Consider the following 24,398-nt stretch of genomic DNA (forward strand, 5'->3'; position numbering starts at 1 on the left):
CCCTGTTGGAAACCTCTGGTACCACCCTTACCTGGGTTCCTGCACCTGACTCCTCCTCTGTCCAGATTCCTGGGCCTTTTAATCCCCTTTCTCCTTCTCTCTCACCCTGCTGCTTTGGGCGTGCCTGATTTCCCTCTCCTCACCTGGATCTCTGCGGCTGTTATTATTATTAATTGTTGCTATTAGTTGAGTTTTTCCAAAGTTGTAGTGACTTGAAGAAATGTAGGTTACAAGTATATCAACCAATAAATAAAAGGAGGAATATGATGAGTAAATGGTCTATTCCTTATCCAAACCACATAGTATCCATGGCACTAAACTATGAAAAATCTGGACTTAATGATATAGTGCAGCATCTATAGCAGCATTCAATTAAATAATAATCTTGTTACCTAAACGTAGTTGTCCAGTGGAGAGATAAGGAATGAAATTAGTTATGTACTTCAGATTCTCAGTATTTTTGCTTAGTCGTTGAAGTAAGATTAAGAAATGAAGATAGGAAGTAAAGTATGCAGTCAGCTCTTTATCTGTACTTTCCCAAAAGACAGTACAGAATTCAGACATCAATTGTCATATAAACAAGGTTTAGTTTGCATTATATACCAAAAATATCTTTATTTACTTGCTCTCCTATTTCAACAAGTAAGTTTAAATTTCAGTGTTATACTTTGTAGGTCCTTAGATTTCCTTTTTTCTTTGTGATTTGCTCTTCAAATTTCCTTTCTTTTAAGCTGCTAATTTTCATGATTCTAAAATGTTTATTTCTGAACTTTTTAAATTTTAAAAAGATTATTTACAATACACTTTTCCAAAAGTTTATTTTCCTACTAGGAAGACCTGTTTCACCTCAAGTAACAATGGTGTTCTGGTAACTATTTCACAACTGGATGTGAAAGAAAGCCCTGATTTATAGCATTTGCCAATTTTCATGGTGTAAATACTTCCATCATGGCCTGTTTCAGACTACCAATGTGATGTCACTGAATTCAGATTTAGAGAGATGCACACAATTTGATCTCACATACCAGTTAGAGCCAGATCCAGACTATCACTGATACAGCATAATTTTGTTTATTGATAATGCAGGGAAATTTTTTTCTAATTATAATTTCCTTAATCAACTCCTGTTTTCTTGTAAGAGCTTCTGCCTTCTTCTAAAATCATATATTGTGTTGTTATTGTTGCTGTTGGGAGCTCTGGTAGCATAGTGCCTAAGGCACTTGACTGCTAACCAGAAAGCCTGGCAGTTGAAACCCACCAGCCACTTCTCAGAAGGAAGGTTGGGCAATCTACTTCCATAGTGATACCACCTCAGAAACCCAAGAGGGGTCGCTATGAGTTGGTTCTGACTAGAGGGCACATAACAACAACAACGACAACAACATCGTTGTTCTTACTGCTGGTTTACCCCAAATCCGGAGTTCATTTGTTCAAAGTTTCTATATTTTTTCCAAGAAAGTCTAATCCTTTATGATCCTTCCACTCTACTGACCCAGCCTCATCTACTTTTAGTCAACTGCAAATAGCTTCTCCTCTGTCAAAAACAAACACAAAAACACCCTGACAAAGCCACCCACACTCCAAGGAGCCTTAATGTCTTTATCCATGCATTTTACAGGATATGGTGTTATGGATTGAACTGTGTCCCCAGAAAATACGTTGAAGTCTTAGACCCTGTACTGGTGGATGTGATCCTATTTGGAAATAGGATATTGATTGTGTTATGTTAATGAAACCCTAACTTAGTCACTTCCAAATTATAAAAAGAGACATATACAAGGATGAGAGGAAGAGAGATGATAGAGACAGTGCATCTATAAGCCTAGGAACACTAAAAACTGCAGGTAGCTATTGGAAGCTGAAATAGACAAAGAAGGACCTTCCTCTAGAGCCATGTTCTATATTTGAGCTTTTAGCCTCCTGAACTGTGAGAAAATCAATTTCTTTTCTTTAAAGAACACTGCTAGTTAACTAGGACACATGGTAAATCCTTTGGTTTGAATTTAGCTTGTCAAAATCTCACTTTTTATTTCAAACCAAGGTTAAATGTCACTTTATTAAAATATTTCCCCAATCTTATAGTTAAGAACAATTGGTCCTGTTTTATATTCCCAAAGCACTTTATTTGTATTCATTTTACTATTACTTGTATTGGAATTTCTTAGTACAAAACAGATGCTCAATAAGACTATTGAATGAATTGATGAATAAGTTAATGCAACAACATGTTTGCTTCACCACTGAAAAGAAATGGTTTCTTCCTTTTATATTCGAACCTATGAAATATTCAGGTTTTCAGCCCATTTTCCTTTTACTATCCTCTGCTATACCTAAAGATATTTGATACTGAAAGATCTGCCTAAAGAAATTTTGCATTACTCAGAAAACTTCCATGTTTTTAGCACTTTGCTGCAGCAGATAAACAAAGCAAAACAAATCCAAAATCACTTTGGTTCTCAGGGTACCTGCTTCTCATAAGCCTTGTCAAATGACATATATCAGCCACATCTACACTGAAAAGTACTCTCAGATAATTTTTTTTCAAAATATTTATGTTCTCTTTAGATTATCCATACATTGTCTTCAATGAGCAGCGTTTTCAAAGTCTAAGAGAAGACCATGGGAAGATATTATATTGCCTTATCAAACATTTCTCCTGTATTAAGTTCTCCTTTCCTCTACTCATGAATTGCAACTATTTGGGAGGTTGTAAGCTTTCCCAGATTCACACCAATTCCCTAGTGGAGTAAACCTCAGCCATACATAATCTAAAAGATAAAAAAGATGGCAAAATGACTTCCCTACTCAAAATCTAATATAAACAAACCCCTGATGAGCCACTTCGACAACATCTCAAGACTTCAACTCAGGGGTGGTTGTCAACACTTACTCAAATCAATTCAAGAGCCTTCTTTCAGCAGCTTTAGAGCAAAAGTCATTTTAGAAAGATTATCAACAAACACAATCACTAAGTTTAGCCACTGTTTCTGAAATCCAAGTCAAATGAAAGCAGGTGAGCCTACTCAACATGTGGTAAGAGAGTTATTACAAAGAGAAGATGAGAAGGGGGAGTGGAGAACAGAGAAAGAGGGGGAAGAGGGACAAAGGAAGGAGGGAAGGAAGAAAGGCAGGCATGGAGGGAGGTAAGGTGGGAAGGAAAAAAGGAGGGAGGAAAGAAAGAAGAAAGGAAGGGGGAGGCAAGGAGAGAAAGGAGAGAGGCAGGGAGGGAGAGAAGGGACGAAAGGAGAGAGGGAGAGAGGCACAGAGGGAGGTGTGCCTTAAAGAGGTTGTGGAAGAGCAACAAAAAACAAGCTATTCACTCCAAATTGAAGTGCTGAGCTTTTAGTATCAGAGGCTGTGGCATCATCACAACAGTTTCCAGGTCTATGGCAATTTGTTTTCTCTAAAGAGCTTACAATTGTCTTATTCTGTTTTGACAGGTGGTCTTTTAATGGTCATGTTCTCAACTCACTACCCAAGAATTCTACTACCACACGTCCTTTCCTTATTCTTACCTGCCTGAAGGTTTTCAATGTTTTCATTTCAGATCCCATAGGAATGCCAAGTGCTAAAGCTGTTCTCACCTCTTGGAAAATTTTCTTTCAAAAGAAGCAACCCAGGGTGCTTCTAATTGGCTTTGCATAACAGTAGGCAAATTTTTATCCTTAAAACAACTGTGACATTGTTTGCCAACCAACACAAATACAGATTATCAAACTCAGATTCCCTGGGAATCTCACAGATGTTTCAATTACTATTTCTGAAAACTGTTGGCTATTCACTTAAGCATCCCTGGTGTCTTTCCAAGCAACCAAATGATTCTTTGCATTTAGATAGTCACTTCAATTTCTTGCAAAACCCAAGCTGGTGTGCCTAATGCTTCAGTGAAGAAGTTAAAGAATATTCATCATACACTGATTGTACTGATAAATCTAAGTTCTCAGCTTTGCCAAGAATAAGAAAAAAAGGGACTTCTGGTATGTCTTCAAAATCAGTTGCCTCTAGGAATTTCCTGTACCATGCTCAAATTAGCTTTAATCCAATAGTATATTATTTTGAATGACCCTGTGCATGTTTCTGAAAAGAATAGTTAAGAGATGTTTTGCTAACTAGATCACATTCATGATAAAAACATTTTAAAAGAAGAAAATGTCTGTTTTGGGTATAGCACTCAGATAACTTATTTCTTAAAAAATCAAATTTTTTGGTGCCCATCTTTGTTTCTACACTGAGATACATAGCCAAGTGTTCCTGCTGATTTTACAATTCCTTTGGGTTATGTAATACATATTATTTTGCTGATAATAAGCCATATGAAGCAGCATTTTACAGTATTGACATGGCCTAGCCAAGAACAACAAGGGAAAGAAATAGCATTCAAAAAAAGGGCAAAATGTTTATGAATTCTAATCCTCTGCACATGAATAAATACATCTGACAAAGTGCAGAGACCCTCAAAAGACCCTTCGTGACCTTCCTAATTTGAGTTCAATTGCGTGTTCAATGTAGAGAAGCCATAGTAGACCTGCCAATGTTTTAAGCTCAAGCTTTTCTACATTTTGTGCTTTGTAAAAGTGAAATCCTAGGTAATAAGTTATAATTGCCCTATTAATCACTTGACAAGGAGGCTTGAAGGAACGTTGGGATTTGAAATCACAATTATTGGTATCTGAAAGTCGTCCTTTTTTATTTTCTTACCTAGAACTTACCACATAAAACTACTGTGAAAACTGTATGCATACATTTTTTCCAATGGTGAAATTCATATGATACTGTTTTTTCTAAAGGAATGAAATGTAAAACTTTGGTGTAGTTATGCTGTTAGTCATGATGACCTTTGAAGTGGAAAAAAAATATAGAAAATCAGGCCTTGGATAATAAATTATATCATCAATGAAAGTGAGGAGAACGCTTTGTTTCTTGATTTGTTTCAAGTATTACATTTTCATTTCCTTTTTAAAAATGAATTATAATGTACAATGCACTTGTATTTTCCTTCCATTTTTCATTAAAAAACTTTCTTTCTCTTAACTTTGTTCCTCAATGTACTGATAGATTGACACAGCAAAATTTACCTTTTAATGTTCAGTAGGCCAAATCCATTTCTTACCCTTAAAGTATTTTGTGGGAATTCTGTATTATTGTTTACACCTTAAGAACCCTCAATGGAAAAAAATACAGAAAGATAGAGATTATTTAAACCTTTCTTCCTTTAGTTCATGATACAGTTGTGCTTATGCAGTCACAGATATAGCCAACTAAAAGAGACAAGACGGTATTCCATGTATTCAAATAACTAAATCAAGTTTAGCATAAGGCATCCAGATAATTGAAATCCATGAAATAGTCAACATAGCCAAAGATAACAATTTCAGTTTTCACTTACTATAATTTTTAGCAATCTGTAGACACCCATGACCATGTTTATGATTGGCCAATGATATTTTCTTTTTTATCTCTTCCTCTATTTCAGGCCTATTCTTTTAAAACATAGAGAAAAAGGCACAGGCTTCAAACTTTAGTTCAGGTGATGTCCTTCTAATGTTACTGATTGCTCTATGAAACCAGTCAATTTGATCTCTAGCAATAGCACATGCAAGTAAATAACTATAGACCTCCCAAATTAAGGACATACAGAGAAGGCACAGATGCATTCATTTTGGTTTTTAGTATACTGAGATAAATCAAGAAAAACAAATAACTCCATACAAGTGACTTGAATCTGTTTTAGAGTATAGTCATCTCTTAAAGAAAGAAACCACAAGAGCAGTTATTCTATTCTATCCTCTTTGCCAATCCTCTCTTGGGAGAATAGAGTTGGACCCAGTGTAGCGATTACAAGAGCATAGGGACAGATTTGAATGGGTCTGTTCCAAAAGAGCCAGTAAAATCTGCAATTTCCTTCCACATAGTTGGAAAAGCACTTTCTCAGCTGGGTAACATTTCTTTATCAGCAGGTCAGTCATCCGTGGACCCACAATCCACAACCTACTGATATTCTGCACATCTGGCATAAGCCTGTATAATGCAAATATTAAAACCAGTCTCGTTTTCCTAAAATATTTCTGTTTGTTGTTGTTATTGGGTGCCAGAGCATTGATTCCAACTAATAGTGACCCCATGTGACAGAGTAGAACTGCTCAGTAGGGTTTTCCTGGCCATAATCTTTTACAGAAAGAAGCAGATTGCCAGGTCTTTCTCCCACAAAGTTGCCGGGTAGGTAGCATTTATTTGCCAACCTTTCGGTTAGCAGCTGAGCAACTAATGATTGTGCTCATGAAAATGTTCCTATACTTAAATTCAAATAAGTAACTTGAGAATATTGACTATGCAAAAATATGTATCTGATATACAAACAGAAAAGCACAACACTAATTGATACAATAGAAGTGGCATTTTTTTCTCTCTCATTGCCATCAATAAACGAACATTCTGTTTGACATTATTCTTTTACAGGAATCTCAAAGAGATTCTATGATTTCAGAAAATGTTAACTACCTTGAATAAGGTATGATTGGAATCACAAGCAGTTGTTGACACTAATCATTAGATAGTTATGTCCTTGGGTTATTGTGCTGTCCAAAATTATACAACAGACTGGAGTACTTGGGGAGTGCTTGGGTTTTTCTCATTCATATTTCTTTTTTTTTTCAAATTAAAAATGTACATATTATTTCAATAAGACAAAATAATAATTTTGAAACACCATAAATTTTTAAGAACAGTGATGACAATAAAAGCTATGTGTTCAATGTACAGAAGAAAAAGTAGCTTTTCCTTTTATAAGTACTAGAAAGACATGAGTTACTATTAAAAACACAATGTGAATGATAGATTTTTAAATGATTTTATATATGTTTATTTCATAAGCAAAGTCATATTTCAAGTTCATGAAGGAAAGGCAAAATATTTGCAATAGTCATAACAACATATATTCATTAGAAAATTAAATGATAATATGAACACATACAAATATTGAAATGTTTGCTAAATCACAATTAATTGGTCCAAAAGCTTACAATGGTCAGAAAGTGAACTTTATGGCATTTTGATCTAGTCTGCAGAGTGGTCAGAAAAATATGTTGCAATTTAGCTATGTGATATGAAAGAGAAGAGAATGATCTCCATTTAGTTAAAGTTTAAATCTTGGGTCTAATACATTCTAGCTCCATGAATTTGGATGGATTTCTCAACCTCTTTCAGGCTCATTATCACCATCCTTAAGAAATATTATCTATATCTTGGCCTTGAGGATTCTTAAAAGGTGACAAAAAAGTTTTAGCAATATTTTTTAAAAGTCCCTTTTTTTCTGAACTATCACAGTCCTATAGGATATCTCCAGAGAAATTCTTTGAATTTTATTCTTAATCAATATTTCAGTACTCAGGGGTTGGGTCAGTAGACAAAGCATTCCTCATTCCAAGGGTAGTCTTTACTCATTTGTTGAGCTCTGTCAATAAATAGATTGAGGGAGAGTGTTTTGTGGATTCTATAACAGGACAAAAGTCATAGCATATAAAATTAGGATATGTAAATTTCTCAAATCTAAGGCTTATATTACGCTTTTTTAAATGATAAGAGCCACAATACTGAGTTTCTGAGTATATGAGTTAAAAAAAAAAAAAAAAGACATTGAACTGTCCATTCATGTACCCTTGGTTCTTTATTTCTGTTTTTGTTGTTGTAGTTTGTCTGTATTTGTATTTTTAGATTGATTACCTCATTTCCTAGAAGGGCATTTACACAGGCTTCGGATGCATCGCAGATGGCTGTAAGATCGTGTCCTCCTTCTAAAGCCAACACTACACGTCCATTAGCCAGTGTCATCAATTGCTTCGTCAAATGACCAAAGCCTACCATAAATACGAGAAGAACATTTCCAAGTATTAAATCAAGAGAAAATGACTACAGAATCTAATAACTATTGTTTATTCTGTTTATGTCTTTTCTCAGTACTTTGTATGCACTAGCTTATTTAATACAATAACTCTATGAGTCAGTTCCTATTATTATCTATATTTTATAGACAAGAAAAGCAATGCCCAAGATCCAACAGGCAAGAATTACCACAAACAAGATTTTCAGCAGTGCTTGGCTCTTTATCAGTGCATAGTATTGTCTCCCATAATAGTCCATATATGTCTGGATGAAAAACATGAATATTATCCCCCCAAAAAAAACCCAAACTCACTACTGTCAAGTTGGATCTGACTCATAGCGACCCTACCTTGAGTTTCCAAGGTGGTATCTCTATGGAAGTAGATTGCCCAAACTTCCTTCCAAGGAGAGGCTGGTGGGTTTGAACCAGAATATTATTCACCCAGTATTAATAAGGAAAACTTTGCCATTTGCTTGCCATATACTTCTTGTCTCCATCATATGCCTTCATTTTAATATAGGAGGAAGTTTTCTATATATCACATTGAATTGACTATTACATTAGATTATTTTGTGTTAATTTTTTTTATTTTGGTAAATATATATGTAACACAATATTTGACAGTTCAATAATCTTCACATATACAGTTCAGTGACATTAATTGCATTTACCATATTGTTTCACCATGCCCTTACCCATTTGTAAATTATACCATCAACCCTTAACATAAAGCTCAGTGTCCCCTACACATTGAATCTCCTTTTCCCCTCACACCCATGGTAACCACTAATAAATTATGGCCTAGTAAATTATTAGGAGCTCTGGTGGCATAGTGCCTAAGGCATTTGACTGCTAACCAGAAGGCTGGCAGTTCAAACCCACCAGCTACTCCTCAGAAGGAAGGTTGGCCAATCTACTTCCATATTGATACCACCTCAGAAACCCAAGGAGGGGTCGCTATGAGTCAGATCTGACTTGACAGCAGTGAGTTTGGTATTTTTGTTTGGTTAGTAAATTATTATTGCATATAAATGGGATCAGCATGCAATATTTGTCCTTTTATGACTGACTTATTTCTTTCAGCATACCCTTTTCAAGGTTCATCTGTGTTGTGGAATGGATCAGAACTTCATTTCTCTTTATGGCTGCGTAATATTCCTTTATATATATTACCACATTTTGTTTATCCATTTATTTGTTGATGGACATTTAGGATGCTTCCACTTTTTGGTAGTGCTGCAATGAACATTGGTGTACAAATGTTTATGTTCCTGCTTTTAATTATTTTGCCTATATACCTAGGAGTGGAATTCCTGCGTCATGTGGTAGCCATTCTTTTATTATGAAATAATTGATAAATGCAAAAAATGCACACATTACTGTATATGTTATAAAGCATAATCACACAACAAACACCTGCTCACTCACCTTCCATCTTTAGTAAAATAGCATTCACAATAAATTAAGATATATTTTTTTTAATTAACACAGAAGAGGATTGATAGAACTAAAAGAATGTATAAAAAATTGTTAAACAATGACAACGCAAAGCAAAAGGAAGTTGTTTCCATTTAGGAACAATGATATGATATTGTCTTAATCTTTGGAATATATTGAGATATTCACCTGTTATGCCAGAACTACCAACGTTTTCAGTTCTGGTCTAGTACTTGAGGTTACCTTGGAAGGATGAGTGTGGTACAGTAATTACTTGGTATGGCCCTTCTAGCCATGGTTTTTATGACTCCCACCAGATTACTGGGTGGAACTATGCAAATGTAAGGTGCTTGTGGCGCACCAAGGGGATTGGATAGCTTATTAGTAATGTAAATAAGGTACATGACTCCCTTGTGGGGGTGGGACCATGTACACAAGGTGTAGGTAACCCTGATGTTGGGGTTTTGTCATTCCACTAAAGTTGAAGTGAACCCTCCTAGAGGCAGAGGGGGGCATCTCACTGTCATTAAGAGAGAAGCCAGGAGTGGAGCATGTCCTTGGACCAGAGATCTCTACTTTGAGACAGTGGTAGAAAAATGTCAGTGAACTTGGCATGAGAACTGAGAGACTGGCACAAGCCAGAGTAGCAGGCTTGCCAACCCATGGAGCAAGAAGGCTGAGTGTCTTTGAGCAGGATGCTTGCTGGTACAGTGGGGTACAGTAGGCGTGCCTATGGGCAGAGCTAAAAGAGCTTTGTAACATTGGCCTGAGTAGGGGAGAGACCAGGTCGAGAGGTCAAAGCACAAAGAGAGGCATGCCTAAGGGCATGGCCTAGGGGAAGCTGTCTCCCATCAAAGAATTGTATCCTGAGTGTTCCTAAAACTGTATTGTAACCTGTTATTTCCCTAATAAACCCCATAATTGTGAATATTATGTTAGTTCTGTGTGGCCGTTACAATGGAATTATCAAACCCAGAGAAGTAGTGAGTACTGTGGGAGTGATGGTTGGTGTCAGAGTTGGTAAAAAAAGGTTGGAGGGTGGTCACATGTCTGGCCTCATAGGAATAAGCCTTGGGCTACTAACACTGATTCTGTTTCCCACTTCTGAACTTAGAGGTGGTCAGAGGATGCCACCTCCATGTCCTTTTTGCAATGAGTTAATTTTCCTATGATCTTGAAGCACTTTACTATTGCTTCTGTCCACTTAGCTAATATCTTGATGGTAGTCAAAAAAGTCATTTTACACTCATCTTATATTTTTAAATAATTGGCCAAAAAAGATATTCTAAAAGATTTTAAAAATAAATAAAAAGTTTTTCCAAGCATTTCAAGATTTCTTGCTCATTGCTACCATTGTGGACCTCATGATGATTATCAGTAAGACTTTTTACATAGGTCACTTTGGAATGGAGCTGACCATACTAAAATCTCCCGTTTTACTTAATTACTACACAAAGAATGATATGGATCCAGAAACTGTGTAGTGCACAGTTTTGATTCCTAATACTGAAAAAATCATCTTAGCTTAAGTCAATATTAATTGCACATAGTAATTCATTCTACTCAAAAACAAAACAAAACAAAAAACACTTATAGGCAAGTACACATTTTTGCTAATCATATTGCAAAGTCTTCTAGACATATTTTCCTATAACCTAAATCAGGGGTGTGTTGTTGTTGTTAAGTGCCATCGAGTCATCTCCAACTCATAGCGACCCTATGCACAGCAGAACAAAACACGGCCCATCCCGAGGCAGCTCCATGATTCTTGCTACACCTGAGCCCATCACTGCAGCCACTGTGTCGATCCACCTCATTGAGGGCCTTCCCCTCTTTTGTCTACCCTCCACCTTACCAAGTATGACATCCTTCTCCAGGGAATGGTCCCTTCTGACAACATGACCAAAGTATGTGAGACGAAGTCTGGCCATTCTCGCCTGCAAGAAGCATTCTGGCTACACTTCCTCCAGGACAGACCTGTTAGTTCTTTTAGCAGTCCATGGTACTTTCAGCATTCTTTGCCAACACCACAGCTTAAAAGCATCAATTCTTCTTTGGTCTTCCTTATTCATTTTCAAGCTCTCACATTGCATATGAAGTGACTGAAAATACCATGGCTTGTGTCAGGTGCACCTTAGTCCTCAAGGAGACATCTTTGCTCTTCAGCACTTGAAAGGGGTCTTTTGCAGCCGATTTACCCAGTGCTATACATCATCTGATGTCCTGACTGCTGCTTCCACTGGCGTTGATTGTAGAACCAAGTAGTGTGAAGTCTTTGACAATTTCAATTTTTTCTCCATTTATCGTAATATTGCTTATGTGACCAGTTGTGAGGATTTTTGTTTTCTTTATATTGAGATGTAATCTTCAACAGTTAAGTACTTCAAGTCATCCTCACTTTCAGCAAGCAAAGTGGTGTTGTCAGTGTACTCAGGTTGTTAATTATTCTTCCTCCAATCCTAATGCCACACACATTCTTCTTCATATAGTCCAGCTTCTTGGATTATTTGCTCAGCATACAGATTGAATAAGTGTGGTGAAAGGATACAACCCTGACACACTCCCTTCTTGGTTTTAAACCAAGCAGTGTTCCCTTTTTCTGTTTGAACAACAGACTACGTACAGGTTCCTCATGAGTACAATTAAGTGGTCTGGAATTCCCATTCTTCTCAATGTTATCCACAATTTGTTATGATCAACACAATCAAATGCTTTTGCATAGTCAATAAAACACAAGTAAACATCTTTCTGGTATTCTTTACTTTGAGCCAAGATCTATCTGATATCAGCAATGATATCCCTTGTTCCACATCCTCTTCTGAATCCAGCCTGCACTTCTGGAAGTTATCTGTCAATACACTGCTGCAACCATTTTTGAATTATCTTCAGTAAGATTTTACTTGCATGCGATATTAATGATATTGTTTGATAATTTCCACATTCTGTGGGATCACTTTTCTTTGAAATGGGTAAAAATATGGGTCTCTTCCAGTCACTTGACCAGGTAGCTGTCTTCCAAATCTCTTGGTTTAACCGAGTGAGTGCCTCCAGTGGGGCATTCATTTGTTGAAATATCTCAATGGGCATACTGTCAATTCCTGGACCCTTGTCCCTCGCCAATTAACTCAGCACAGCTTCAACCTCTTCTCTCAATACCATTGGTTCTTGAACATATGCCACCTCCTGAAACGGATGAACATCGACCAGTTCTTTTTGGTACAGTGACTGTGTATTCTCTCCATCTTCTTTTGATGCTTCCTGCATCATTCAATATTTTGCCCATAGAATCTTTCAATATTGCAACTTGAGGCTACAATTTTTTCCTTAGTTCTTTCAGCTTGTGAAATGCTGAGTGTGTTCTTCCCTTTTGGTTTTCTAACTCCAGGTCTTTGCACATTTCATTATAGTAATTGGTTTTGTCTGCTTGAGCTGCCTTTGAAATCTTCTGTTCAGCTCTTTTATCTTGTCATTTCTTTCATTTGCTTTAGATACTTTTTGCTCAAGGGCAAGTTCAGAGTCTCTTCTGACATCCATCATCTTTTTAATAACCTCTTGCTTTCTTCATGGATGATACTCTTGATGTCATCCCACAATTTTTCTGGTTTTGGACATCAATTCTATTCTTTAGATGGTCTCTAAATTCAGGAAGGGTATATTCAAGATCATATTTCGGCTCTCGTGGACTTGTTTTAATTGTCTTCAAGTTCAAATTGAACTTGCATATGAGCAGTTGATGGTCTGTTCCACAATGAGCTCCTGGCCTGGTTTTGGCTGAAGATATTGAGCTTTTCCATCGCCTCTTTGCACAAATGTAGTCAATCTGATTCCTGTGTACTTTGTCTGGCAAAGTCCATGTGTATAGCTGCCGTTTGTGTTGTTGAAAATAGGTATTTGCAGTGAATAAGTTGTTGGTCTTGAAAAATTCCATCATGTGATCTCCAGCATTATTTCTGTCACCAAGGCCAAATTTTCCAACTACCGATGATTCTTCTTTGTTTCCACCTTTTGCATTCCAATCACCATGATAAGCAACACATCTTGATCGCATGTTTGGTCTATTTCAGACTGCAGAAGTTGATAAAAATTTTCAATTTCCTCATCTTTTGCTTTGGTGGTTGGTGCATAAATTTGCATAATAGTTGAATAATAATCATATTAACTGGTCTTCCTTGTAGGCATACAGCATGTCCATTTCAGCTCACTAACACCTACTTTATGCATTCCATTTCATTTTTGACAACTTCCAATTTTCCTAGTTTCATGCTTCATACATTCCATGTTCTGATTATTAATGGATGTTAGCAGCTGTTTCTCTTCAATTTGAGTCATGCCACATCAGCACATGGAGGTCCTGAAATACTTACTATGTCCATATCATTACTGTTGGTTGTACTGTAATGAGACAGCTCTTTCCCAGTCCTATTTGGAGTGTCTTCCAACCCAAGAGGCTAGTCTTCTGCACTCTGTCAGGCAAGGTTTCCAAGTTATTCATAAAGTTGCCCAGTAATATAGCAGACAGTGTTTCTCTGCTATTCATAAGGTTTTCCCTGGCCAATTTTTGAGAAGCGGATGTTCTCCTCCTTCTTCCTAATCTGTCTTACTCTGTAAGCTGCGTTGAAACCTGTGCCCCATGTGCAGCTCTGCTGGTGTCTGAAACACCAGTGGCACAGCCTCAAGCCTCACAGCAACATACAAGCCTCACAGGATGATAAACTGACAGACAAGTGTGTCTCCCTTAGCTGTTGGAAACCTCTGCACCCTCCTCTTACCTAATTCCTACCGGAAACCTGTCACTCTGTGGTCCCTCGCCACTCCTGGTCCCTTCCTTTCCTGGCTCTAGAGAGTTTGGGGCCTCTCTTTGCCTCCCACCCCTTTTAGCCTAAATATCCTGCCGCTCCTGAGGTCCCTGAGCCTGCTCCTGGTCCCTCCCTTTCCTGGCTCTAGGGGGCTTAGCAATCAGGGATGTAGTGATATTTTTAAAAGATGTAATATATCAAGGTAGTGCACTATATCTTTCATACTGAAGGTTCCTAGCAACTGAGAATTTAATTATCTAAAGTCACTACTGAAAAGATCAAATCACATGGATTAAAAAAAAAAAAAAAGATAGAAAACACCAAATCTGATTAAAGTTCACTCTTTCCTCTGGGATTGAAAAAGTCCTATAAAATGCCAAATTTAAATGGGATAGTAAAATTGGAAGGAAAAAGTGGAATGAAGCTTATCTTTGATCTCTATCCAAATTCCTCTTTCTTTTACCTAAAGGGTTTATTTCCATTCACATGTTACCCATGTGATCTCTGGAATCAGGGATGGAGACAGCTGAACTCTGAATTATGCATGCACAAAACATTCTAGTAAAGAAATGAAATCTCTACAAGACTCATGCTCTCTCTTACAATTAAAATAGAATTCAAGAAAATTTTTTTTAAGTCCAATTAATCTGCATTCCACTGACTACGTTGCTGCTGTGCCTTTTGGAAAGATTTGAAAAACTCAGTATTGTTATCACTGTCCTGTAACTCTTTTCCAGGACATATAACATAAGAGTTTCTTTGGGGTTTGTGAGTATTGATGTTTGTGTGATGATTAAAGGTCATGTAACATGTTTTTAACAGGTATGATTTCCAATTTTATGTAATTGTTTGTACATTTACATTTATAAAGGATACTCATCCTACTTTGTACAATAAACCAACAATAACCTGCAGAATTGAAAGATTCTATCAGACACTTTAGATAGCACTGTTTTTCTCAAGGGGGTTGGAATGTCCTAAGTGTGAGGGCTATTAGGAGGATGATCAACTAAGAAAAATGTCTGTACAGTATAAGCCATTAAGGGCTCAAGCAGTAACCAGATATGGAGTGCAACTGGGTTCTTAAGATCCCTATGCCTTTAGTTTCTAAACTTTGGGGAAGTTGTGGGGGGCACTGAGGGAGGAATCAAGATACTTAGAGTAGGAATTGGCAGGTGACAGGCTCAGGGTGACTACTTACCGATCACAGAAGCATTTTGATATTTTAGTGATGAGTATGGTCTTATTAAGCAGTCTCTACACGGTGTAAACAGAGAATGTGCTGGGCCGCTAACCAAGAGGTTGGAGTATGAGTCCACCCAGAAGCACTTCAGAAGAAAAAGCTGGAAATGTACTCCCAGAAAATCAGCCACTGAAAACTCTATGGAGCATAGTTCTACCCTGACATACATAGCGTCACCATGAGCAGGCGTAGACACTATAGCAACTGTGTTTTGTTTTTTGAATGGCCGTACTGGTACACATTGACTGAAAATCAGCCTTGGCAGTAGCTCTTCCTACTTGTATTAACTAAGAAATAATCTCTAAGAAAGATTTTTCCCCCACAAAGAGAGATTTGGCACCTTAAGCTCTTTTAAGGTAATCTTTTAGAATAAGGCAGTAATAAAATAATAATAATAATAATAATGAATCCTTTCTATAACCTAGTTGTTTGAAAGACTCTACTCAGTATTAAATTTTAAGTATAAGGAAGCTACATAATGACTATTCATTTCTTTGGATAATCAAACACAGCTGAATGAGTAACTGTCCAGACAGACATCACTGAAGAAGAGAATTGGAAGGGCATTCTTAGTTAGAAATTTTCCCTTTGGTTCCATTGAAGTAAATTTAATTTGGTTCCTTCTGAAAAGAGTATTAAATAAGCTGCTAAATATGGTAGTTGCAGATTACCAGTTTCAATGTGATTTCCTAATACTCTATAGGGGTTGTTTCTTCCTAAGAAGTTATAGCATGTCAGGACTTTTACTGGTTCAGAAAAGTTTGAAATGAAAAGTTTCTCAAGGAAGGCTCAAAAATTAAATCCTAGGTATGTACTTAATGACTAAGCTATGGCTCACAAAATAATTCATTTTTTTTAAACGGCCTATCTCAAAAGCTTCTCTCTACACTTTCTCAAATGGTTCCCAAAGAAAATCTGTAGTGAAAGACATAACTCTAAGTAGGTTTATGTTAGTTTGCACTTAAAATAACAAAATACAATGAATAGTGGGAAAATAATAATTAGAAAATGATAATACAATATAGTTCAATATAATAGAAACATATATATCATAAATAGGTAAAAACTAAACAATAAAAGAATGATTATATGATAGTACATAAGACTGTTATATAAATATATTTACTATTATATCATAAACAAACACTACATAAAATACTAATATATATGTTGTTGTTGTTGTTTGCCGTCGAGTTGGCCCCGACTCATAGCGACCCCTCCTTGGGTTTCTGAGGCAGTATCACTACGGAAGTAGGATTGCCCAACCTTCCTTCCGAGGAGTGGCTGGTGGGTATGAACCGCCAGCCTTCTGGTGAGCAGTCAAGTGCCTTAGGCACTATGCTACCAGAGCTCCTACTAATATTTATAATAGTAATCAATCCATAGTTCCACCAGAGATTCCCACTTTCATTTTTGTGTATTTCATGCTTGTTGTTTGTGTATTTTTAAAATAAAAATCACATTATATTTTATAAACTTAGATTTACAACTCAATATAGTATAAATTGCCTTCATATCCTTTATAATATCATTTTAAATATATTAATGTACCATACAATTCCCTGTTTTTAGACACTTGAGTTGTTAGTAGGCTTTTAGTTTTAGATATAAGATTGCAAATATCCTTGTATACAACCTAAGTGATTGGTACCTATACTAACAATTATCTGATTCCATTGTTATTAGCGTAGTGCCTAAGGCACTACTTCTGTAGTGATACTGCCTCGTAAACCCCTGGAGGGGTTGCTCTGAATGAATCTGATTTGACAGCAGTGAGTTTGCTTTCTTGATTTATTGTTATTAGGTAGTATTTTAGGATGGAAATAAGCTTATTCATTATTGCTAACAATTTTTATCAAAGTGCTTTTTTAAATCAGAATAAATAGTAGATCATTTAAAGGCAAAGTAGAAATAAAGTGCAATCAAACCTTTATAAACTTTATTCTTTTAGAATAAATTCTTAGGTAATGAATGTTGTGGATAACTGAAACATTCTTACAGAAGCTCACAAAAGTGAGGGCATAATGTCCAGGATATTCCCAAAATATCCGTTTCTAATATGAAATAGTAAATAGTGTAGTGGGGCTCTCTATGGAAGTCGAAACACAGGAATTTTACCATCGGTTAAAGAAAGGATTCTGTCCAACTTATTGGGTTGAAATCTACGATATAGTTGCCATTGCTAGCCCACCATTCTGTAGCCCAGACTCTAGAATCAGAGAAGAGTTCCCCAGTAGTGATTCATTTGGTTAATGAATAAATACACCCCAATCATTTTACCCTTATTTATGAATCTCTTAACTTTGCTAGGTCAGTTTTCTGTTCAGTGTAAGTCTTTCCTCACTATTACTTTCACTATTTTGAAGGAAGAAGTTTCAAGTGAAATAATAGAAATTATGTGGCCATTCAGCAGAGGTAATGGAATGAAAGTCAGCAGGAGTGACAGTCTCTTTTGAAATATTGACAACTGATATATTATTTTTCTAACTTGTATTATTTTTATAACTCTTTGGGATGTTGCTAAAAAGCATCAGCAACAATCTACTCATTTTTCACCTTATTTGAACCTTAAGTTGACTTCCTTTGGGCCTGAAATGTTTGTGAAGAGTTCCTCACATATATTTGATACAGTCAGGATCAAAGGAGTCACAGACTTTTGTCCCATTTAAATTTCAGATTTAATTTTGTACAACTGGGATATTTTCTATTATTACATCCAGAAAAGATCACAGAAGAATGCATATATAATAAAGTATAATAACAAAAACTGTAGCCATTTTACTCCCTGTAGCCATCCACATTAAGTTGTTTTTATGAAAATGTAGTTAAAACTCAAGTTGAGAGAGAAATTTGGGTAGCATGTGGCAGTCTCATGTATTGTGAGGCTCTCCAGCAGGACTTCAAAGCAGAATCCGATTGTTGCAGATGGGAGGAATGCTTTCCACAGAAATACCTTTTAAGACTCGTGGTGCTGTAATTCATATGTTAGGCACTTGTGATTGGTTCCTGATGATGTTGGGATCATTTAACTCTGAAAACTATTGTCGCTACCATAAAATCCTTTCATCTGTAGCCAAAAAGGTTTATTTCATGCAAATGAAAATTTTTCATTAAAGTATCACCTTAATAATGGCAAAGATATATATTTTCAGGTCATGTTTAAAATGTAAATTTAAGAACATATTCTGAAGATTCATTTCACGTTAAGATCTTTCCGTATTTGATGTCTCAGGACTCTTTCCAAGTTCATTGAAACCGGAAATCAATTTTGGAAGAAATATGGAGATTATTATCATTAAATCTTTCAGTTGGCTTATGCAAGCAGCCCTATAAATATTGCATATGTTTTAGAGAAGGCATTTTCAACCACAGTAAAAATCTTTTTACTGTTCTAGTCATTGATGCTCCAGGAGGTAAGTTTATATTCTCAGCACCTTTTGTAAGGAAATATATATTCAGTTTATAAATTTGTTTAAAGTCTGAGACAGTAGAATTCTCCAATGTCATTATTTCTGAAAGATGAAACTGAAAACATTGCAGAGAATAAAAATGGCAAGAAAGGTTGACTGGTAATTTAACTATTCATTCATTCATCCATTCATTTATCCATTTATGATTCATCTACAGCTTCTTGATTATTTGCTAAATACCCTAATATATACCATAGTTTTAGATAAAAATTGGATACTTCAAACATTTGTGATACTTCAAACATATGTGATACCACAAAGACATATTTGAAGCTCAGTATACTCACCTATAAATATAACTGAAGATTAGTCTACTCCAAAGAATTGGTGTAATTATCTAATCATAAGTAGCCACTTCAACAAGCTTACAAGCACAATGTCTCAAACAGATTTTGACACAGACCAGACACTCACTATTTATTTTTATGTAAAAGAATTAAATCATAGTATGTTAGATACAGAAATGAACTTTCACATCATATATTCCAATCTGTTCATTTTAAAGGTAAGGAAACTTAAGACCAAGAAAGGTGAATTATCAAGGCAAATAGTTAGAAGTAGAGAAGTGAGTGACTTTCCACCATTTTTTTTTTTTTTTTTTTGCTGCCAATTCATAGATCTTTGATAATAATACTGCCCAATTTTTCAGCCATGATTTCAAGTTCAAAAAGAACTTCTTTAGAGTTTCTAGACACCAAATGGTTTCTAAAAACCACTGCTTTGGTGTGTTAAGGGTAAACAAGCCAGAGACATGTGAATTAAATTTCCCTGGAAATACACAAGTATTATAACACTGACAAAAAAGTCCCTAGAAAATGCTTTTGGACATCATAGGACTATTCCTTCCCACCCTCAAGAAAACTGCTCTGTGCCAAACCCCAACTGCAACTTGATTTGCCAATCACCAGTTTTTACTGCTGTTTTCAATAATGCATCAAACACATGGGATCTATTCTCTCATCGATGCTCATGCATAATTGGCCAAGTGGGATGGAACAAGAGAAGGACAGACTCATACTAAGCAATGATGATCCCATTACAGTAGTTTGCACTGCTCAAATTCAACCAATATTTACTGAGCACATACTCTAATAATAGCTAGGGAAATACTAGGATGAATAAGACATAGCTCCTGCTTCCAAGGAGCTAAAATAAATGGGACATGTACACAGACAAATATATAATTCAACATAGAGAAAGACAATTGCTAAAAAAAAATGTTATAAACTTAATAGAAGGATGATGCTTCAAGGAAACTCAGAGGCAGATCAAAGAGGAGATACTAATAAAGAGTTAAGAATTTGAAATCCTTCACCTCAGCTTCTCATTTTTTATATAAGCATAGTAATGTTAAGTTTAAATAAAATAATGTGTATGATACATATTGCTTCCCTTCCCCTAAATCTGATTTTTAAAAACCACTAGATAAAGAGGTGCTATTATCTAGATGATATCTTTCTTTTCATTTGTTTAGTTTTTATATGAGCAAACCTAGCTCTAGAATTACTCAGTTGTGCTGCTATGGGATCATATATATTGTAATTCCAAAACAGCAAAGACCAAGAATGGAAAAGTGACCTCAGTGGACAGGAACTTACATTTCCAGACAATCTTTTTCCTGAAAACTCATTTCAAAAAGCTAAAGTGCCAAAAATGATCAACATTTTAAAATCTAATATAAAGTTTGGTACAAGTATGTGCTCAATATATATTCACTGAAATTCTGAATAAATTTGGGAGGAACATATTCTAGTCAAGGTTATTTGATTCCATATTTATTTGATACTATAGTAGGAAGATAGCTAAGAGTGACTCCCGATGATTCTTGCCCTTGTATAATTACATCCCCTTCGAGTATGGGTGGAAACTTATGCATATGACAAAATGAATTTTTAGCTAATCTTGTGCTTATCAAAAGGGAGGTTTTTCTGGAAGGAGTAATTCAATCATTTAAAACCAAACCCACTGCCATCGAGTCAAGTCCAACTCATAGCAACCCTGTAGGACAGACTAGAACTGTCCATAGAATTCCCAAGCCTGTAAATTTTTACAGAAGCAGACTGCCTCATCTTTCTCCTGTGGAGTGGCTGGTGGGTTCAAACTGCTGATCTTTTGGTTAATAGCTCAAATATTTTAACCACTGCATGACCAGAAGTCCTTATTTAGTCACTTAGCTCTTTACAAAACAGAGTTCTCTCCAATTGTTTCCAGAAGAGGAAGTTAGGGAGATTTGGAGCATAAGAAAGACTTAATGCACCATTGCTGGTTGGAAAATGAAGGGGACCATGTAAGAAGGAATGTCAGTGGCCTCTAGCCAGCAAGGAAATGGGGACCTTTTCCTACAACTACAAGCAACTGAATTTTGGCCAACAATGTGAATGAGCTTGGAAGTTGATCCTTCCCGAGAGCCTCCAGAAAAGAGTCCAGCCTGGCTGATACCTTGAATACAGTCTTGTGAGACCATAAGCAGAGAGACTCAGTTGACTCTGCCCAGAATCCCTACCTGCAGAACTGTGAGACAATAAATGGGTTTTGTTTTATGCTATTCAGTTTCACCCATCACAGAATAAACTACAGTCCTAAGAAAAATCAAAATCATAATTCCAGTTTATAAGATAGAAATGAGAATATAGGTCAAATTAGATAGAATAACAATGATAAGTACTTACAAATACTTATAGTATTTATCATGTGCCAGGTCCTGGGATTTACACAGATTTCTCATTCAATCCTTGCATCAACCTCATGAGGTAGCCACATAGAGTATGCAACCTTCTATAGAAGTACAGAGTTAGAAAAGTTGAGTAACTTCTTCAAGTTCATACAGCTAAGTAGTAGAGCCAGAACTCAACTCAAGCTGTCTCACTTTAGAATATGATGTCTTTACCCCTGAGCATAATAATTCTTAAAGAGAGAACACAAACCAATTTTTTTTCTTAAAGAACAAACAAAGCATTTTCACTTTTTACGTAGAATGAGATGAAGTAATAACTTCACATCACTATGTGCCCAAGGGGTCATCTGTATCACTACTCTCTACCCATTTCCCTCACTAGGTACCAAGTGTCAGTATACTGAGGGGTAAGTTGGGTACCTTGATGCCTGAACAAATTGGCTACAGTATCTCAGGGAGATGGGCTGTAGGAAGAAAATGAGGCTGTGATGAATTTTCAGTTGTAATGAGATACTATCAATAGATTCAGTGCTGCTGGTTTCTCTATCACCCAAAGTCTGTGGTCACTTTGTGATAAAGAGTACAAGAACCCCACTCCCGGATGAGCCTGAATTTACATAGAATTTATAAACCTTCTCTAGCAGAGAGGTTTATAAAGCTGTGTACACCACTAAGGAACCAACCAAAAACAAAGCCAAACTTAGTGCCATCGAGTCGACTCCGACTCCTAGCAACCCCCACTGGGTTTTCAAGGTGCAAAATCTTTAAGGAAAGAGATTGCCTAGTCTTCCTTCTGTGGAGTGGCTGGTGGGTTTGAGCCACCAGTCTTCTGGTTAACAGCCAAATACCTTAGGCACTACGCCACCAGAGCTCCTTACTAGAGGACCAGGTCCTATGAAAGAATGTAATCATTGGCTTCATCAGGTTGGAGGCTTGCAAGTCTTTTTCAACTAATATATCTTGTACTCAGGGAATACTGAGTCATTTTAGAGGACTAAAAGAGTGAATATGCCAGCTAGGAGAAGACCCTGGGCTTGGAGACAATCAAGAACACTAGCAGAAAACTTTGGGTTCAACGTGAGTTCATCCAGTGCTTATCATTAGAAAAAGAAATATTACTCCCTCCCTCCCAAGAAAAGGTCCCAGCCACCCAACCACCTGTTTTCGGTGTTCTCACAATTTTCAGAATGAAATTCAAATCCTTCAAGGCATGATGTCTCTCTCTCAGACTCTAATTTCTGCCATTAGACTTAACTATTTACGGGAGCTCTGGTAGCATAGTGGCTAAAGCACTTGACTGCTAACCAGAAGGTTGGCGGTTCAAACCCACCAGCCACTCCTCGGAAGGAAGGTTGGGCAATCCTACTTCCGTAGTGATACTGCCTCGGAAACCCAAGGAGGGGTCGCTATGAGTCGGGGCCGACTCGACGGCACATAACAACAACAACAACATTTACAGTTTGATGAGCATTGCAGTTAAATAGTGGCCTACAGTTTTGAGACTCCACTGATAGGATACTCTTTCCATACCCAAGTAACTCCTGCTTATTCTTTAAATTCAGCCTCAGTGGAATCATGGATCACCTGTGCAATGTGGTTAGTGTTCCTATGTGTTCCCCACATGGCCATTTCTACCTATGTAGTCCTTAATGTGTCAGGCCATCCTACTAGGCTATAGACTACCAGAGGATCAGGACCATATCTTGCCTGACTTTGTATATCCAGTGCCCAGTACAGTGTTGTTGTTGTCGTTGTTGTTATGTGCCTTTGAGTCAGACCTGACTCATAGCAACCCCTCCGTGGGTTTCCGAGGCAGTATCACTATGGAAGTAGATTACCCAACCTTCCTTCCAAGGAGTGGCTGGTGGGTTTGAACCACAAGCCTTCTCATTAGCAGTCAAGTGCCTTAGGCACTATGCTACCAGAGCTCCTAGTGTAGTGTTGGGCATTCTTAATAAATGTTCATTAAATGACTGATGAATAAATAGGATAGAGGATTGAGGCCAACTTTATACAACTGGCTAATGTGTGATAATAGCTAAAGTTTATATGGTGCTTACTATATGCCAGACTCAGTAATGTAATGCAATGTACTTTACATGCATTAACTCACTTAATCCTCAAGAAAAATACGGATACATAGAAGAGGTGTTACCATTATTCTCATTTTGGAGATGAAGAAACAGACAGAAATGTTAAATAAATAGTTCTTAATCTAGAGCCCATGCTCTGAAGCAGAATATCAAACTTTTCCAATTTAGGGCCCAAAGTGATAATGGAGAGCAATTTTTACAGAAAAGGAAAGAAAATTAAAGCTCTGAAAAATGTTATGCTCTTATGATATATACCTACTTCAGAGGAACTATTGTCTTTTAATTTTTTTTTTTTTTTCAAAGAGACTATGGCCATCATAAGTAAGACAGCATGAGTATTTGAGGAAGAAGGTCAGGTACTCCCACTCTCCCCCCCCCCCCACAAAATAATAACATCCCAAAAAGAAAACTCAATCCCTCTTGCCACAGACTGTTTCTTACACAAGGTCAATGAAACTGATAAGTAATTTAATTGATTTTTGTTCTACAGAGAATGAAGCTAAAACACCATGTCTTCAAGATGACTTTAAAAGTTGTGGTAGACTCATTCATTTAGGAGATATTGTTGAGAGGCTCCTATGTTATAGAACCGTGCTGGTCATTGTGGATATAGTCTGGAGGCAAACAAAGGCAATCTCTACTCTTGTAACATTTATAAATAATGTTAGTGACAGCTAACATAACTTTTGTTGTTGTTGTTGCTGTTGTTATGTGCCATCGAGTCGGACCCGACTCATTGCGACCCCTCTTTGGGTTTCCGAGGCAGTATCACTACGGAAGTAGATTGCCCAACCTTCCTTCCAAGG

The 24,398-nt window shown here is 36.7% G+C and overlaps 1 protein-coding gene across 1 annotated transcript in view; it reads right to left on the reverse strand.

Annotated features, from left to right (window-relative positions):
• HDAC9 (histone deacetylase 9) overlaps nucleotides 1–24,398 on the reverse strand; it is a 582,041-nt gene that overhangs the window by 37,818 nt on the left and 519,825 nt on the right. Inside the window, exon 23 of the mRNA XM_007946059.2 lies at nucleotides 7,720–7,853. Within this exon, the coding sequence (XP_007944250.2) occupies nucleotides 7,720–7,853 (134 nt within the window). The remainder of the gene's footprint in view (nucleotides 1–7,719; nucleotides 7,854–24,398) is intronic.

The sequence above is a fragment of the Orycteropus afer genome, unplaced genomic scaffold, assembly GCF_000298275.1.
Source record: "Orycteropus afer afer isolate SDZICR_OR568_19922 unplaced genomic scaffold, OryAfe1.0 scaffold00008, whole genome shotgun sequence".
Lineage (NCBI taxonomy): Eukaryota > Metazoa > Chordata > Mammalia > Tubulidentata > Orycteropodidae > Orycteropus > Orycteropus afer.